Raw genomic sequence first — 18,775 nt, forward strand, 5'->3', positions numbered from 1 at the left:
TGTAGGGGTTAGGGTGCAGGGGTTAGGGTGTAGGGGTTAGGGTGTAGGGGTTAGGGTGTAGGGGTTAGGGTGTAGGGGTTAGGGTGTAGGGGTTAGGGTGTAGGGGTTAGGGTGTAGGGGTTAGGGTGTAGGGGTTAGTGTGTAGGGGTTAGTGTGTAGGGGTTAGTGTGTAGGGGTTAGTGTGTAGGGGTTAGTGTGCAGGGGTTAGTGTGTAGGGGTTAGTGTGTAGGGGTTAGGGTGTAGGGGTTAGGGTGTAGGGGTTAGGGTGTAGGGGTTAGGGTGTAGGGGTTAGGGTGTAGGGGTTAGGGTGTAGGGGTTAGGGTGTAGGGGTTAGTGTGCAGGGGTTAGTGTGTAGGGGTTAGGGTGTAGGGGTTAGGGTGTAGGGGTTAGGGTTAGTGTGTAGGGTTAGTGTGTAGGGGTTAGGGTTAGTGTGTAGGGGTTAGGGTGTAGGGGTTAGGGTGTAGGGGTTAGTGTGTAGGGGTTAGTGTGTAGGGGTTAGTGTGTAGGGGTTAGTGTGTAGGGGTTAGTGTGTAGGGGTTAGTGTGTAGGGGTTAGTGTGTAGGGGTTAGTGTGTAGGGGGTTAGGGTGTAGGGGTTAGTGTGTAGGGGTTAGTGTGTAGGGGTTAGTGTGTGGGGTTAGTGTGTAGGGGTTAGTGTGTAGGGGTTAGTGTGTAGGGGTTAGGGTTGGTGTGTGGGGTTAGGGTTAGTGTGTAGGGGTTAGGGTTAGTGTGTAGGGGTTGGTGTGTAGGGGTTAGGGTTGGTGTGTGGGGTTAGTGTGTAGGGGTTGGTGTGTAGGGGTTAGTGTGTGGGGGTTAGTGTGTGGGGTTAGTGTGTAGGGGTTAGTGTGTAGGGGTTAGTGTGTAGGGGTTAGTGTGTAGGGGTTAGTGTGTAGGGGTTAGTGTGTAGGGGTTAGTGTGTAGGGGTTAGGGTGTAGGGGTTAGGGTGTAGGGGTTAGGGTGTAGGGGTTAGTGTGTAGGGGTTAGTGTGTAGGGGTTAGGGTACTCACTCCTCCAGGTGAGACCAGATAGCCAGAGCTACCCTCAGGAGAACCTCCGAACCGTCGAAGAACACCGAGTCCCAGATCTTCAGCACGGTGTTGGGCGGCAGGCACGTCGCAAACATGGTCAGAAACCACTGCATGGTGAAGACATTGGTCAGGGGAGGCTCGTAGCTTCCTGTAAGACACACGCCGGGGTTAGTCAGGGGGAGGCTCGTAGCTTCCTGTAAGACACACGCCGGCGTTAGTCAGGGGAGGCTCGTAGCTTCCTGTAAGACACACGCCGGCGTTAGTCAGGGAGGCTCGTAGCTTCCTGTAAGACACACGCCCGGCGTTAGTCAGGGGAGGCTCGTAGCTTCCTGTAAGACACACGCCGGCGTTAGTCAGGGGGAGGCTGGTAGCTTCCTGTAAGACACACGCCGGCGTTAGTCAGGGCAGTTGTAACGGTCCGTATCCCACCGGCATTAGTCAGGGGGAGTTGTAACGGTCCGTATCCCACCGGCGTTAGTCAGGGAGTAGTAACGGTCCGTACGACAGAGAGACAGACCCACCTCCAGCCTCTCTATCAGCAGTCTTCTGCAGAAGGTGGAGGTGCTGTGAGAGGTGAGGAAGCTTCATCCTCAGGAGATCTCTGAACACGGCCATGTCCACCGACAGAGAACGCAGGTTGTTGGCAAAATAACTCTCCGGTAGCACCTTGTCTATCAGGTAGATCATCACCTGGAGGAGAGAGAGATGGAGGACCAGTAGGAATGAGAAAAGATAAATCTACCTCTTTCAGAGCAGGGTAGGAGTGCACCTTGTCTATCAGGTAGATCATCACCTGGAGGACCAGTAGGAATGAGAACAGATATATCAACCTCTTTCAGAGCAGGGTAGGAGTGTACCTTGAGTGCGTGGCTCTCGTTGCCCTCGGTAACCTCCAGTATGAGAGCCGCCAGTACATTGAAGCCCTGGCAGTATCCTACAGCCTTATTCCAGCGAGCGTACGCCAGGAGTACCCTCTTCAGCACCACTCGGTCCTGCTCCCCCTCCTGGCCGGAGTATGAACTACAACCTGTCCTGTGTAGGTCCTAATGAACAACAATACTTTATTAATCCGTACCAGGGGACAAGCATAACAACAAGACTTTATTCAGAGAGAAAGAGAGAGAGAGAGAGAGAGAGAGAGAGAGAGAGAGAGAGAGAGAGAGAGACAGAGAGAAAGAGAGAGAGAAAGAGAGAGAGAAAGAGAGAGAGAAAGAGAGAGAGAAAGAGAGAGAGAGAAAGAGAGAGAGAAAGAGAGAGAGAGAAAGAGAGAGAGAGAAAGAGAGAGAGAGAAAGAGAGAGAGAGAAAGAGAGAGAGAAAGAGAGAGAGAGAGAGAGAGAGAGAGGAATGGACCTTGTCCTGCTAATTGATGGTTCTCTCTGGAAGTGGAGGGACCAGCTGTTGATTCCATGAACAAATATCCTGCTACACACACACACACAGGCAGTACTGCTAACACACACACACAGGCAGTACTGCTAACACACACACACACACACACACACACAGTACTGCTAACACACACACAGTACTGCTAACACACACACACCCCAGTCTGTGCATTACCTTAACAATCTGGATGCCCAGCGAGTCATCGTCAGGGTTACTGCGTTCGTTGAAAGCGAAGCGGAGAGTTTTGTCCCAGTCGATAGAGATACTGTGGAGGTAGTGATCAGCTAGACTTAACCATACCTGGATAACACACAGAGAGAGAGGATTCATATATACACATTTATACTGTGGAGGTAGTGATCAGCTAGTCAACCATACCTGGATAACACACAGAGAGAGAGGATTCATATATACACATTTATACTGTCCACACTAGTCCTTACAGGAGGAGACGCAGAGTCCTCACAGGGGGAGGGACGCAGAGTCCTCACGGGGAGGGACGGAGTCCTCACGGGGGAGACGCAGAGTCCTCACGGGGGAGACGCAGAGTCCTCACGGGGGGGGAGACGCAGAGTCCTCACGGGGGAGACGCAGAGTCCTCACGGGAGGAGACGCAGAGTCCTCACGGGAGGAGACGCAGAGTCCTCACGGGAGGAGACGCAGAGTCCTCACGGGAGGAGACGCAGAGTCCTCACGGGAGGAGACGCAGAGTCCTCACAGGAGGAGACGCAGAGTCCTCACAGGAGGAGACGCAGAGTCCTCACAGGAGGAGACGCAGAGTCCTCACAGGAGGAGACGCAGAGTCCTCACGGGGGGGAGACGCAGAGTCCTCACGGGGGGAGACGCAGAGTCCTCACGGGGGGAGACGCAGAGTCCTCACGGGGGAGACGCAGAGTCCTCACGGGGGGAGACGCAGAGTCCTCACAGGAGGAGACGCAGAGTCCTCACGGGAGGAGACGCAGAGTCCTCACAGGAGGAGACGCAGAGTCCTTACAGGAGGAGACGCAGAGTCCTTACAGGAGGAGACGCAGAGTCCTCACAGGAGGAGACGCAGAGTCCTCACAGGAGGAGACGCAGAGTCCTCACAGGAGGAGACGCAGAGTCCTCACAGGAGGAGACGCAGAGTCCTCACAGGAGGAGACGCAGAGTCCTCACAGGAGGAGACGCAGAGTCCTCACAGGAGGAGACGCAGAGTCCTCACAGGAGGAGACGCAGAGTCCTCACAGGAGGAGACGCAGAGTCCTTACAGGAGGAGACGCAGAGTAAAGAGTCTTTGAAAGGGGTATGGTAGTAGGTGCCAGGCGCACCGGTTTGTGTCCAGAACTGGGCAAAAAGGGGGAGCAAGTCAATATTAGGAAGGTGCTCTTAACGTTTGGGGACACTCCGTGTATATGTGGTTACCGGTTAGATATCTGGTGGTAGATATACATAAACATATAAAAACACAACAAGTTATAATTTACAGAAGGAAAATCAGTCAACTGAAATAAATTCATTAAGGCCCTAATCTATGGATTTCACATGACTGGGCAGGGGCTCAGCAATGGGTGGGCCTGGGAGGGCATAGGGCCACCCCACAGGGGAGCCAAGCCCAGACAATATGAATGACTTTTTTTTTTTTTGCGCACAATGAGGCTTTATTACAGACAGAAATACTCGTCAGTTTCATCAGTTGTCTGGCTGGTCTCAGACGATCCCGCAGGTAAAGAAGCCAGGGGTCATCTCTGAAGGAGAGAGATGGTGCTTAGAGGAAAAGGGTGGCCAGGGAACACTAGTTTGGTTAAACTAGCACAAATACCACCTACGCAGATTGATCAAGATGGCAAATCAAAAGTATAGGGGACAAAGTGGAGGAGCAATTGAGCGGGGTCGGACACAAAGCACCGGGGGGGCGGCGGCATCATGTTGCGGGGGGTGCTTTGCTGCAGGAGAGACTAATGTGTACTTCACAACATAGATTTGATAGTGTCAAGTGAAGTTAAAAAACAATCCTCACTGTAGGTCTGGGCTAAGCCATTTCTTTTCACCTCTCTGCCTACTGTATGCCGTGGGCGGAGTTTCCTGTCGGACAGAGTGGTGAATGAACGCGCTGCTAACAAGGCAAATACAGGGGAACATAACGAGCACACATTGAATCATGAATGATTCAGAGGGAGCAGTCGAACATAATGAGCACGCATGAATCATTCATGATTCCACTCGTTCAGAGGTAGGCACGATTAGAACTCAGGTGACAAAGAGATCAAAGATAAACCCTGAAGGAGCTGCAAAGCTCCACAGCGGAGATTGGAGTATCTGTCCATAGGACCACTTTAAGCCGTACACTCTACAGAGCTTTAGGGAAGAGTGGGCAGAAAAAAATGCCTTTGGTTAAAGAAAAAAAAAATAAGCAAACACGTTTGGTGTTCGCCAAAAGGCATGTGGGAGACTCCCAAAAACATGGGGAAGAAAGTACTCTGGTTAGATGAGACTAAAATTGAGCTTTTTGACCATCAAAATAAATGCTATGTCTGGCGCAATCCCAACACCTCTCATCACCCCAAGAAAACCATCCCCACAGTGAAGCATGGTGGTGGCAGCCCCATGCTGTGGCCGGCCAGTCATTACAAACACCAATCAACTGGGGCCGCTGGCCGGCCAGTCACTACAAACACCAATCAACTGGGGCTGCCGGCCGCTAGTCACTACAAACACCAATCAACTGGGGCCGCCGGCCGCCAGTCACTACAAACACCAATCAACTGGGGCCGCTGGCCGGCCAGTCACTATAAACACCGCTGGAGAGATGGGAAGTAGCATCAAATCTGTTACATCAGTAGCTCTACTATGACCTACCCTCTTCCTCCACTCTTTAGGGATGCCTGTAGGAAGTCTGACCACAGCCTTCAGAGCATCATACCACTGGGGAGAGAGAGAGAGAACACACAGATCAGATTCACTAAAATCAGATTCCACCCAGATCAGATTCCAACACAGATCAGATTCCCACACAGATCAGATTCCCACACAGATCAGACTCCCACACAGATCAGACTCACTAAAATCAGATTCCACCCAGATCAGACTCCCACACAGATCAGACTCCAACACAGATCAGACTCCAACACAGATCAGACATGACATAAATATGATATACACACAGTCACCTGAAACTGGGCTAAAGATGTGACGGGACCATACTGACCTGTTGGAAGCCGTTCTTGCCCAGAGAAGGTTCGATGGTGAACTTTAACCTGGTGTCCACTCCTACAGAGAAGATGTACAGACTGAAAAACTCCACTGTAGCAGAACTGTCAGTCACCACTCAACACACACACACACACACACACTACATAGAAAGCTCTCTATAACAAGGCTTAGTGACTAATCAGGTACGTAATATCATCAGTCTAAGTTTAAGTACAGTGACGTGCAGGGAGGGAAATAAGCCTATCCATAACTAATGACGTCGCTGCTCTCCGTGTGCACCTGGGATAAACAAAATCACATTTATCATAGTACTGAAACATGGCGATATGGAAATATATTAGTGACAATGACTTTGTTCTTCCAATGATTTAGACTCAATCTATTTTTCACCTCCACCGAACAGCTGTGAGGGGCTAGGCTCTCTGGGGCTAATCATTACGCAAATACTGTGGCAAAACGTTTCTTAAAACGGGAGCAAACCGTACTAAACAGGGTGGCATCTACCCGAATTTGTCCAATAAAAAAAAAACTATTGTTTTTCTCTGTTTGCTTCCTAAACGGTAAACGTTTCCATAACGAATACGCCCCAGGTTGTGTTTTATTAGGATGTTGCTGTCCGTTACGGTGGTGAAATGAAACAAACGGGAAAGAGAAGGATTCAGACTGAACCCGTTCCTCCAGCCTTAACCTGTCCGGCGGCCAGCCAACGACCACAGAGCCGCCATTTGCCCCGCTCTGCACGGCTTCATGTTACAGCTCACACCGGTCTCTCTAACTCTCCCCCACCTACACTAACCTTCTATACCGGTCTGAGCGCTGTCTGTCTCCGCCATGTTGACATCTGGTCAGGTCTTCTATAGCTGGCTAGCTGCTGACCTGGGTCTCTCCGAGCACTGTCTGGGCTAGGCTACATGTAGCTAGGCTACATCAGCAGACGGGCTAGCTACAGATAGATATGACTAGACCTATGGGCTAGGCTACATGTAGCTAGGCTACATCAGCAGACGGGCTAGCTAGAGATGGATATGACTAGACCTATGGGCTAGGCTACATCACCAGACGGGCTAGCTACAGATAGATATGACTAGACCTATGGGCTAGGCTACATGTAGCTAGGCTACATCACCAGACGGGCTAGCTACAGATGGATATGACTAGACCTATGGGCTAGGCTACATGTAGCTAGGCTACATCACCAGACGGGCTAGCTACAGATATATGACTAGACCTATGGGCTAGGCTACATGTAGCTAGGCTACATCACCAGAAAGGGCTAGCTAGAGATGGATATGACTAGACCTATGGGCTAGGCTACATGTAGCTAGGCTACATCACCAGAAAGGGCTAGCTAGAGATGGATATGACTAGACCTATGGGCTAGGCTACATGTAGCTAGGCTACATCACCAGACGGGCTAGCTACAGATAGATATGACTAGACCTATGGGCTAGGCTACATCACCAGACGGGCTAGCTACAGATGGATATGACTAGACCTATGGGCTAGGCTACATGTAGCTAGGCTACATCACCAGACGGGCTAGCTACAGATGGATATGACTAGACCTATGGGCTAGGCTACATGTAGCTAGGCTACATCACCAGACGGGCTAGCTACAGATGGATATGACTAGACCTATGGGCTAGGCTACATGTAGCTAGGCTACATCACCAGACGGGCTAGCTACAGATGGATATGACTAGACCTATGGGCTAGGCTACATGTAGCTAGGCTACATCACCAGACGGGCTAGCTACAGATGGATATGACTAGACCTATGGGCTAGGCTACATGTAGCTAGGCTACATCACCAGACGGGCTAGCTACAGATGGATATGACTAGACCTATGGGCTAGGCTACATGTAGCTAGGCTACATCACCAGACGGGCTAGCTACAGATAGATATGACTAGACCTATGGGCTAGGCTACATCACCAGACGGGCTAGCTACAGATGGATATGACTAGACCTATGGGCTAGGCTACATGTAGCTAGGCTACATCACCAGACGGGCTAGCTACAGATGGATATGACTAGACCTATGGGCTAGGCTACATGTAGCTAGGCTACATCACCAGACGGGCTAGCTACAGATGGATATGACTAGACCTATGGGCTAGGCTACATGTAGCTAGGCTACATCACCAGACGGGCTAGCTACAGATGGATATGACTAGACCTATGGGCTAGGCTACATGTAGCTAGGCTACATCAGCAGACGGGCTAGCTACAGATAGATATGACTAGACCTATGGGCTAGGCTACATGTAGCTAGGCTACATCAGCAGACGGGCTAGCTACAGATAGATATGACTAGACCTATGGGCTAGGCTACATGTAGCTAGGCTACATCAGCAGACGGGCTAGCTACAGATAGATATGACTAGACCTATGGGCTAGGCTACATGTAGCTAGGCTACATCACCAGACGGGCTAGCTACAGATGGATATGACTAGACCTATGGGCTAGGCTACATGTAGCTAGGCTACATCAGCAGACGGGCTAGCTACAGATAGATATGACTAGACCTATGGGCTAGGCTACATGTAGCTAGGCTACATCAGCAGACGGGCTAGCTACAGATAGATATGACTAGACCTATGGGCTAGGCTACATGTAGCTAGGCTACATCAGCAGACGGGCTAGCTACAGATAGATATGACTAGACCTATGGGCTAGGCTACATGTAGCTAGGCTACATCAGCAGACGGGCTAGCTAGAGATGGATATGACTAGACCTATGGGCTAGGCTACATCACCAGACGGGCTAGCTACAGATGGATATGACTAGACCTATGGGCTAGGCTACATGTAGCTAGGCTACATCACCAGATGGGCTAGCTAGAGATGGATATGACTAGACCTATGGGCTAGGCTACATGTAGCTAGGCTACATCACCAGATGGGCTAGCTAGAGATGGATATGACTAGACCTATGGGCTAGGCTACATCACCAGACGGGCTAGCTACAGATGGATATGACTAGACCTATGGGCTAGGCTACATGTAGCTAGGCTACATCACCAGACGGGCTAGCTACAGATGGATATGACTAGACCTATGGGCTAGGCTACATGTAGCTAGGCTACATCACCAGACGGGCTAGCTACAGATGGATATGACTAGACCTATGGGCTAGGCTACATGTAGCTAGGCTACATCACCAGACAGGCTAGCTAGAGATGGATATGACTAGACCTATGGGCTAGGCTACATCACCAGACGGGCTAGCTACAGATGGATATGACTAGACCTATGGGCTGAGGCTACATGTAGCTAGGCTACATCACCAGACGGGCTAGCTACAGATGGATATGACTAGACCTATGGGCTAGGCTACATGTAGCTAGGCTACATCACCAGACGGGCTAGCTACAGATGGATATGACTAGACATATGGGCTAGGCTACATGTAGCTAGGCTACATCACCAGACGGGCTAGCTACAGATGGATATGACTAGACCTATGGGCTAGGCTACATCACCAGACGGGCTAGCTACAGATGGATATGACTAGACCTATGGGCTAGGCTACATGTAGCTAGGCTACATCTGACAGCAACATCCAATAGAAAGACGACATGAAATGAAGGAATTCAACTAGTGGGCTTTAGTTCTATCATCCTATCTGCCCTAAAACCGAGTTAACGGGGAAATCACATGAATGAAACGCCTTGTAAAATATCACCATGATTTCAGAACCACAATGAATGAATGAACAGCCCCCCCCCCCCCATCACAACGAGCAGTGACATGTTATTCTGTACAGACAGACCACAGAGCACAGAGAGTATCAATCAGGCCGGAGCTGAACGGGCTCCGGGAGGTGAACGGGATCCGGTCGGTCACCTGGCTCTAACGTGCAGAGCAGACGGGGTGCTCTACGGGAGATGCCGTTCCTTTTCTTCAGCACGTTACTGATGATGTTACCGACACCGCTCGAACCCTGCCGCGACACACGGTCCAGACCGAGCCCTCCGACCCGCGTTAAACCGGGCCTGCTTCATTTCCCCAATCAAACCCGACACACGCACCGTGTAGACTACAAGTTATTATCGGTAGACTACATTCATGTTTTTTTATTTTTCCCTTTTGTGCTGCTGCTTCAATATATAAAAAAATAAATAAAAATGTCCGTTATTCCCTCCGTCCCACGCGAATCCCGTCGTCTAGCTGCTCCACAACAGCCCGGTGTCTTCCAGGGAGGGAGATTGATCTTTCCGTCTCCGGTCCAACACAACAACTGTCAACAGTCTCCAGCCTACAGGAACATGGCCTTGATGTTTGTTCCATCCAGGAGGAATTCGCACGCAATTATGCCTTTAAAATAAAAGAGTTGCTAGAATATATATAGATCTGTCTTAAATCGATAATCAGATATCAGTTCTCCCTCTAACCGAGGAGATGCGGCTCTGCAGCGGTCTCAGGAGCAGCTGCCCCGGTATACACCCTTACCCAGCGCCGCAGGGGGGAGGGGGAGGGAGGGATGCGGTATGATGGAGGGAGGAGAGGAAAGCCGTGATGAAGTAAATGTAAAAGGGAGGGGTGGAGAGGGGAAGATCGGTAGGGCAACAACCCCCAAAAAGAGAGCCGTAGTGAATGGAAATACAGCCATCTCTGCTACATCACTAGCTAACAAGGAATGTATGAGTCTCAGCCAATAGGGTGGGAGCACGACACTACACGGGGAATAGGGTGGGAGCGCGACACGACACGGGGAATAGGGTGGGAGCGCGACACTACACGGGGAATAGGGAGGGAGCGCGACACGGGGAATAGGGTGGGAGCACGACACGGGGAATAGGGTGGGAGCACGACACTACACGGGGAATAGGGTGGGAGCGCGACACTACACGGGGAATAGGGAGCTCGACACGGGGAATAGGGGAGGGAGCACGACACGGGGAATAGGGTGGGAGCACGACACTACACGGGGAATAGGGTGGGAGCACGACACTACACGGGGAATAGGGTGGGAGCACGACACTACACGGGGAATAGGGTGGGAGCACGACACTACACGGGGAATAGGGTGGGAGCGCGACGCGGGAATAGGGTGGGAGCACGACACGACACGGGGAATAGGGTGGGAGCGCGACACGACACGGGGAATAGGGTGGGAGCGCGACACTACACGGGGAATAGGGAGGAGCGCGACACGGGAATAGGGTGGGAGCGCGACACGACACGGGGAATAGGGTGGGAGCGCGACACGACACGGGGAATAGGGTGGGAGCGCGACACTACACGGGAATAGGGTGGGAGCGCGACACGACACGGGGAATAGGGTGGGAGCGCGACACGACACGGGAATAGGGTGGGAGCGCGACACTACACGGGGAATAGGGAGCTCGACACGGGGAATAGGGAGGGAGCACGACACGGGGAATAGGGTGGGAGCACGACACGACACGGGGAATAGGGTGGGAGCACGACACTACACGGGGAATAGGGAGCGCGACACTACACGGGGAATAGGGTGGGAGCACGACACTACACGGGGAATAGGGAGCGCGACACGGGGAATAGGGAGCGCAACACGGGGAATAGGGAGGGAGCGCGACACGGGAATAGGGTGGGAGGCGCGACACGGGGAATAGGGTGGGAGCGCGACACGGGAATAGGGTGGGAGCACGACACTACACGGGGAATAGGGTGGGAGCGCGACACGACACGGGGAATAGGGAGCTCGACACGGGGAATAGGGTGGGAGCACGACACGGGGAATAGGGTGGGAGCACGACACTACACGGGGAATAGGGAGCTCGACACGGGGAATAGGGAGGGAGCACGACACGGGGAATAGGGTGGGAGCACGACACTACACGGGGAATAGGGAGCGCGACACGGGGAATAGGGAGGGAGCACGACACGGGGAATAGGGTGGGAGCACGACACTACACGGGGAATAGGGAGCGCGACACGGGGAATAGGGTGGGAGCGACACTACACGGGAATAGGGAGCGCGACACGGGGAATAGGGTGGGAGCACGACACGGGAATAGGGAGCGCGACACGGGGAATAGGGAGCGCGACACGGGGAATAGGGAGGGAGCACGACACGGGGAATAGGGTGGGAGCACGACACTACACGGGGAATAGGGTGGGAGCGCGACACGGGGAATAGGGAGCGCGACACGGGGAATAGGGAGCGCGACACGGGGAATAGGGTGGGAGCGCGACACGGGGAATAGGGAGCGCGACACGGGGAATAGGGAGCGCGACACGGGAATAGGGTGGGAGCGCGACACGGGAATAGGGTGGGAGCGCGACACTACACGGGGAATAGGGAGCGCGACTACACGGGAATAGGGAGCGCGACTACACGGGGAATAGGGAGCGACTACACGGGGGAATAGGGAGCGCGACTACACGGGGGAATAGGGAGCGCGACTACACGGGGAATAGGGAGCGCGACTACACGGGGAATAGGGAGCGCGACTACACGGGGAATAGGGAGCGCGACTACACGGGGAATAGGGAGCGCGACTACACGGGGAATAGGGAGCGCGACTACACGGGGAATAGGGAGCACTACACAGGGAATAGGGAGCACTACATAGGGAATAGGGAGCACTACATAGGGAATAGGGAGCACTACATAGGGAATAGGGAGCACTACATAGGGAATAGGGAGCACTACATAGGGAATAGGGAGCACTACATAGGGAATAGGGAGCACTACATAGGGAATAGGGAGCCACGGCGTCTCCTTACTTCTCTTCTGGGACACGGCCTGAAGACAGGCGGTGATGATGTCATAGTTCTTCTGGAGCTTGTGAGCGAGGCGATCTCTCCGCTTCAGCTGGCGTAGCAGCTTGGCTGACTGGAGACCCGTCCTGTAGAGAACCTCCTCTACGATACAGCTCAACTCTCCTGGTGCTGGGAACACAATATAGATATATAGATATATAGAGCAGCTTGGCTGACTGGAGACCCGTCCTGTAGAGAACCTCCTCTACGATACAGCTCAACTCTCCTGGTGCTGGGAACACAATATAGATATATAGATATATAGAGCAGCTTGGCTGACTGGAGACCCGTCCTGTAGAGAACCTCCTCTACGATACAGCTCAACTCTCCTGGTGCTGGGAACACAATATAGATATATAGATATATAGAGCAGCTTGGCAGCAGCTACTCTTCCTGGGGTTTATTATGGATCCCCATTAGTTCCTGTCAAGGCAGCAGCTACTCTTCCTGGGGCCAGCAAAAATAAGGCAGTAATATACACATTATAATACAATTTTTAAACATTAAAAATGCATTTTATAAACAGACTTCACAATACATGAAGTGTGAGGGAGTGAGTGACAGACAGTAGTAGATTTAATGTGATCTGATGATTTCAGAGTAATATTGGCCTGTAGTAGATTCAATGTGATCTGATGATTTCAGAGTAATATTGGCCTGTATCCACGTTTCCATCCACAGTTCCTATGCCAGTAAAGTAATAACATATAAAAAAAAAAAAATTAACATTTTTTCAGTACAATTTTATAATAATGGTTACAGATCATTTGTTCATTTTACATGGGATCTTTTGTGTCCGTAAAATGAATTATGTGAGAAATGGCCGAGGAAACGCCTATATACACAAATACTAAATATATTTATACACAAATGTTTATTTTTATTTCACCTTTATTTAACCAGGTTAGGCTAGTTGAGAACAAGTCCTTTATTTAACCAGGTAGGCTAGTTGAGAACAAGTCCTTTATTTAACCAGGTAGGCTAGTTGAGAACAAGTCCTTTATTTAACCAGGTAGGCCAGTTGAGAACAAGTCCTTTATTTAACCAGGTAGGCTAGTAGAGAACAAGTCCTTTATTTAACCAGGTAGGCTAGTTGAGAACAAGTCCTTTATTTAGCCAGGTAGGCCAGTAGAGAACAAGTCCTTTATTTAACCAGGTAGGCTAGTAGAGAACAAGTCCTTTATTTAACCAGGTAGGCCAGTTGAGAACAAGTCCTTTATTTAACCAGGTAGGCCAGTTGAGAACAAGTTCTCATTTACAACTGCGACCTGGCCAAGATAAAACTCAGAAAACATTTGAGAGTCAAACCATGATGAGGTGTGCAGTCCTCCCACTACGACGTGATGATCAACTGCTCAGGGTGGTGAAAGAGCTGTGAGTTCAATGCTGCTTTTCAATAGAGAGTCTAGTGACATGATGATCAACTGCCGTCTGACAAATACAATATTATCGCTGTTATCCAAAATAATCCCATCATGTAGGCTGAACCCCCCCCACTGTATCCTAGAGCTGGACTCCCCCCCCCACTGTATCCTAGAGCTGGACCCCCCCCACTGTATCCTAGAGCTGGACCCCCCCACTGTATCCTAGAGCTGGACCCCCCCACTGTATCCTAGAGCTGGACCCCCCCACTGTATCCTAGAGCTGGACCCCCCCACTGTATCCTAGAGCTGGACCCCCCACTGTATCCTAGAGCTGGACTCCCCCCCACTGTATCCTAGAGCTGGACTCCCCCCACTGTATCCTAGAGCTGGACCCCCCACTGTATCCTAGAGCTGGACTCCCCCCAACTGTATCCTAGAGCTGGACCCCCCCCACTGTATCCTAGAGCTGGACCCCCCCACTGTATCCTAGAGCTGGACCCCCCCACTGTATCCTAGAGCTGGACCCCCCCCACTGTATCCTAGAGCTGGACTCCCCCCACTGTATCCTAGAGCTGGACCCCCCCACTGTATCCTAGAGCTGGACTCCCCCCCACTGTATCCTAGAGCTGGACTCCCCCCACTGTATCCTAGAGCTGGACTCCCCCCCACTGTATCCTAGAGCTGGACTCCCCCCCCACTGTATCCTAGAGCTGGACTCCCCCCACTGTATCCTAGAGCTGGACTCCCCCCCCACTGTATCCTAGAGCTGGACCTCCCCCCCCACTGTATGCTAGAGCTGGACTCCCCCCCACTGTATCCTAGAGCTGGACTCCCCCCCCACTGTATCCTAGAGCTGGACTCCCCCCCCACTGTATCCTAGAGCTGGACTCCCCCCCACTGTATCCTAGAGCTGGACTCCCCCCACTGTATCCTAGAGCTGGACTCCCCCCACTGTATCCTAGAGCTGGACCCCCCCCACTGTATCCTAGAGCTGGACCCCCCACTGTATCCTAGAGCTGGACTCCCCCACTGTATCCTAGAGCTGACCCCCCACTGTATCCTAGAGCTGGACCCCCCCCACTGTATCCTAGAGCTGGACCCCCCCCCACTGTATCCTAGAGCTGGACTCCCCCCCCACTGTATCCTAGAGCTGGACCCCCCCCACTGTATCCTAGAGCTGGACTCCCCCCACTGTATCCTAGAGCTGGACCCCCCCACTGTATCCTAGAGCTGGACTCCCCCCCCACTGTATCCTAGAGCTGGACCCCCCCACTGTATCCTAGAGCTGGACTCCCCCCACTGTATCCTAGAGCTGGACCCCCCCCACTGTATCCTAGAGCTGGACCAACCCCACTGTATCCTAGAGCTGGAAACCCCCCCCACTGTATCCTAGAGCTGGACCCCCCCCACTGTATCCTAGAGCTGGACCCCCCCACTGTATCCTAGAGCTGGACTCCCCCACTGTATCCTAGAGCTGGACCCCCCCACTGTATCCTAGAGCTGGACTCCCCCCCACTGTATCCTAGAGCTGGACTCCCCCCACTGTATCCTAGAGCTGGACCCCCCCACTGTATCCTAGAGCTGGACTCCCCCCACTGTATCCTAGAGCTGGACCCCCCCCACTGTATCCTAGAGCTGGACTCCCCCCCCCACTGTATCCTAGAGCTGGACTCCCCCCACTGTATCCTAGAGCTGGACTCCCCCCCCACTGTATCCTAGAGCTGGACCCCCCCCACTGTATCCTAGAGCTGGACCTAGAGCTGGACCCCCCCACTGTATCCTAGAGCTGGACCCCCCCACTGTATCCTAGAGCTGGACTCCCCCCCACTGTATCCTAGAGCTGGACCCCCCCCACTGTATCCTAGAGCTGGACTCCCCCCCCCACTGTATCCTAGAGCTGGACTCCCCCCCACTGTATCCTAGAGCTGGACTCCCCCCACTGTATCCTAGAGCTGGACTCCCCCCCCCACTGTATCCTAGAGCTGGACTCCTCCCCCACTGTATCCTAGAGCTGGACCCCCCCCCACTGCATCCTAGAGCTGGACTCCGCCCCCCCCACTGCATCCTAGAGCTGGACTCCCCCCCCCCCCACTGTATCCTAGAGCTGGACTCCCCCCCCACTGTATCCTAGAGCTGGACCCCCCCCCACTGTATCCTAGAGCTGGACTCCCCCCACTGTATCCTAGAGCTGGACTCCCCCCCCACTGTATCCTAGAGCTGGACTCCCCCCCCCCACTGCATCCTAGAGCTGGACTCCCCCCCACTGTATCCTAGAGCTGGACTCCCCCCCACTGTATCCTAGAGCTGGACTACCCCCCACTGTATCCTAGAGCTGGACTACCCCCCCTGTATCCTAGAGCTGGACTACCCCCCCCCACTGTATCCTAGAGCTGGACCCCCCCACTGTATCCTAGAGCTGGACCCCCCCCACTGTATCCTAGAGCTGGACCCCCCCCACTGTATCCTAGAGCTGGACTCCCCCCCCCCCACTGTATCCTAGAGCTGGACCCCCCCCACTGTATCCTAGAGCTGGACCCCCCCCACTGTATCCTAGAGCTGGACTCCCCCCACTGTATCCTAGAGCTGGACCCCCCACTGTATCCTAGAGCTGGACTCCCCCCACTGTATCCTAGAGCTGGACCCCCCCACTGTATCCTAGAGCTGGACCCCCCCCACTGTATCCTAGAGCTGGACTCCCCCCCACTGTATCCTAGAGCTGGACCCCCCCCACTGTATCCTAGAGCTGGACTCCCCCACTGTATCCTAGAGCTGGACCCCCCCCACTGTATCCTAGAGCTGGACCCCCCCACTGTATCCTAGAGCTGGACACCCCCCCCCACTGTATCCTAGAGCTGGACCCCCCCCCACTGTATCCTAGAGCTGGACCCCCCCACTGTATCCTAGAGCTGGACCCCCCCACTGTATCCTAGAGCTGGACCCCCCCACTGTATCCTAGAGCTGGACTCCCCCTCCCCCCCACTGTATCCTAGAGCTGGACTCCCCCCACTGTATCCTAGAGCTGGACTCCCCCCACTGTATCCTAGAGCTGGACTCCCCCCCCACTGTATCCTAGAGCTGGACTCCCCCCCACTGTATCCTAGAGCTGGACTCCCCCTCCCCCACTGTATCCTAGAGCTGGACCCCCCCACTGTATCCTAGAGCTGGACTCCCCCCCACTGTATCCTAGAGCTGGACTCCCCCCCACTGTATCCTAGAGCTGGACTCCCCCCCCCACTGTATCCTAGAGCTGGACTCCCCCCACTGTATCCTAGAGCTGGACTCCCCCCCACTGTATCCTAGAGCTGGACCCCCCCCACTGTATCCTAGAGCTGGACTCCCCCCCCCACTGTATCCTAGAGCTGGACTCCCCCCACTGTATCCTAGAGCTGGACTCCCCCCCCACTGTATCCTAGAGCTGGACCCCCCCCACTGTATCCTAGAGCTGGACTCCCCCCACTGTATCTAGAGCTGGACTCCCCTCCCCCACTGTATCCTAGAGCTGGACTCCCCCCACTGTATCCTAGAGCTGGACTCCCCCCACTGTATCCTAGAGCTGGACTCCCCCCCCACTGTATCCTAGAGCTGGACTCCCCCCCACTGTATCCTAGAGCTGGACTCCCCCCCCACTGTATCCTAGAGCTGGACCTCCCCCCCACTGTATCCTAGAGCTGGACCCCCCCACTGTATCCTAGAGCTGGACTCCCCCCACTGTATCCTAGAGCTGGACCCCCCCCACTGTATCCTAGAGCTGGACCCCCCCCCACTGTATCCTAGAGCTGGACTCCCCCCACTGTATCTAGAGCTGGACTCCCCCTCCCCCCCACTGTATCCTAGAGCTGGACTCCCCCCCACTGTATCCTAGAGCTGGACTCCCCCCACTGTATCCTAGAGCTGGACTCCCCCCACTGTATCCTAGAGCTGGACTCCCCCCCCCACTGTATCCTAGAGCTGGACTCCCCCCACTGTATCCTAGAGCTGGACTCCCCCCCCCCCACTGTATCCTAGAGCTGGACCCCCCCCACTGTATCCTAGAGCTGGACTCCCCCCACTGTATCCTAGAGCTGGACCTCCCCCACTGTATCCTAGAGCTGGACCCCCCCCACTGTATCCTAGAGCTGGACCCCCCCCCACTGTATCCTAGAGCTGGTGGCTAGAGCGCATGTGCCATGACCAGAGTTGCCACATTTGCTATTTAATGGAACAGTTTTTTGTACAAAACAATCTGTCGTTCTGCCCCCTGAACAAGACAGTTAACCCGCTGTTCCCCCGTAGGCCGTCGTTGTAAATAAGAATGTGTTCTTAAATGACTTGCCTCGTTAAATAAAAGGTAACACATAAACATATATATATATATATATTTAATACAAATTGAACTGACCTTTCTGAGACAGGTAGCTGACCTGATGTCTCCTGGTGTGTTTCTCCTGTAGTTCCTGGAGGAAACTGGACCCAGTATTACTACGGCAGAACAGCTCCGAACTGGACGCCTCGGTACTACTATCCGGGCTGTCGACACTGATCCGGGCGCTACTGTAGGTGTCATACAACTCCACCAACAGACAGTCCACTATGGAGGAACGAGGAACTCGGTGATCCCGACCCTGAAGCTCTCCAAGGATCACACGATCACCGGATTCACACCCCGGGCCGTTCTGGGGATACAGACTCGGGGGATGGTGTGGTGTCGTTATTGAAGCAGTCTCTCGGTCTCTTTGAGACATAGTCTGTGTTGTTTTGGTCTGAAGACGGACGAGAACTAGATCCAGTCCACTGCTGAAACTCCGAGAAACCGTGTAAGAGTGACGCGCCTGTACCGGAGTTGATGAATAGTCCGCTCTCCACCTCCGAACAGACGTCGCCGTTACATATGTCTATTTCTAAAAGTTCCGCCACGTTTTCCGCCCGGGACGACATTACAACACGAATAGTCCCCCCTCCCCGTTCGTTACTGTTATTAATTCTGGCGCTTCGTCAAGTTGCCGTCTCTCTCCAAACACATGACCGTTTGAATGGGAAACAGGTGCAACTCGTTTTGTTAAATTGAACACAGA

At 53.3% G+C, this 18,775-nt stretch overlaps 1 protein-coding gene across 1 annotated transcript in view; it reads right to left on the reverse strand.

Moving 5' to 3' along the window:
- LOC106592857 (TBC1 domain family member 30) overlaps positions 1-18,445 on the reverse strand; it is a 33,399-nt gene extending 14,954 nt beyond the window's left edge. The window contains exons 1-8 of the mRNA XM_045711895.1: positions 18,103-18,445; positions 12,325-12,489; positions 5,601-5,662; positions 5,252-5,317; positions 2,591-2,716; positions 1,884-2,069; positions 1,548-1,716; positions 1,006-1,174 (exon numbers count right to left, since the gene is read on the reverse strand). Of these exons, the coding sequence (XP_045567851.1) occupies positions 1,006-1,174; positions 1,548-1,716; positions 1,884-2,069; positions 2,591-2,716; positions 5,252-5,317; positions 5,601-5,662; positions 12,325-12,489; positions 18,103-18,445 (1,286 nt within the window). The remainder of the gene's footprint in view (positions 1-1,005; positions 1,175-1,547; positions 1,717-1,883; positions 2,070-2,590; positions 2,717-5,251; positions 5,318-5,600; positions 5,663-12,324; positions 12,490-18,102) is intronic.
- Between the last annotated feature and the right edge of the window lie 330 nt (positions 18,446-18,775).

Source organism: Salmo salar, unplaced genomic scaffold, assembly GCF_905237065.1.
Source record: "Salmo salar unplaced genomic scaffold, Ssal_v3.1, whole genome shotgun sequence".
NCBI lineage: Eukaryota > Metazoa > Chordata > Actinopteri > Salmoniformes > Salmonidae > Salmo > Salmo salar.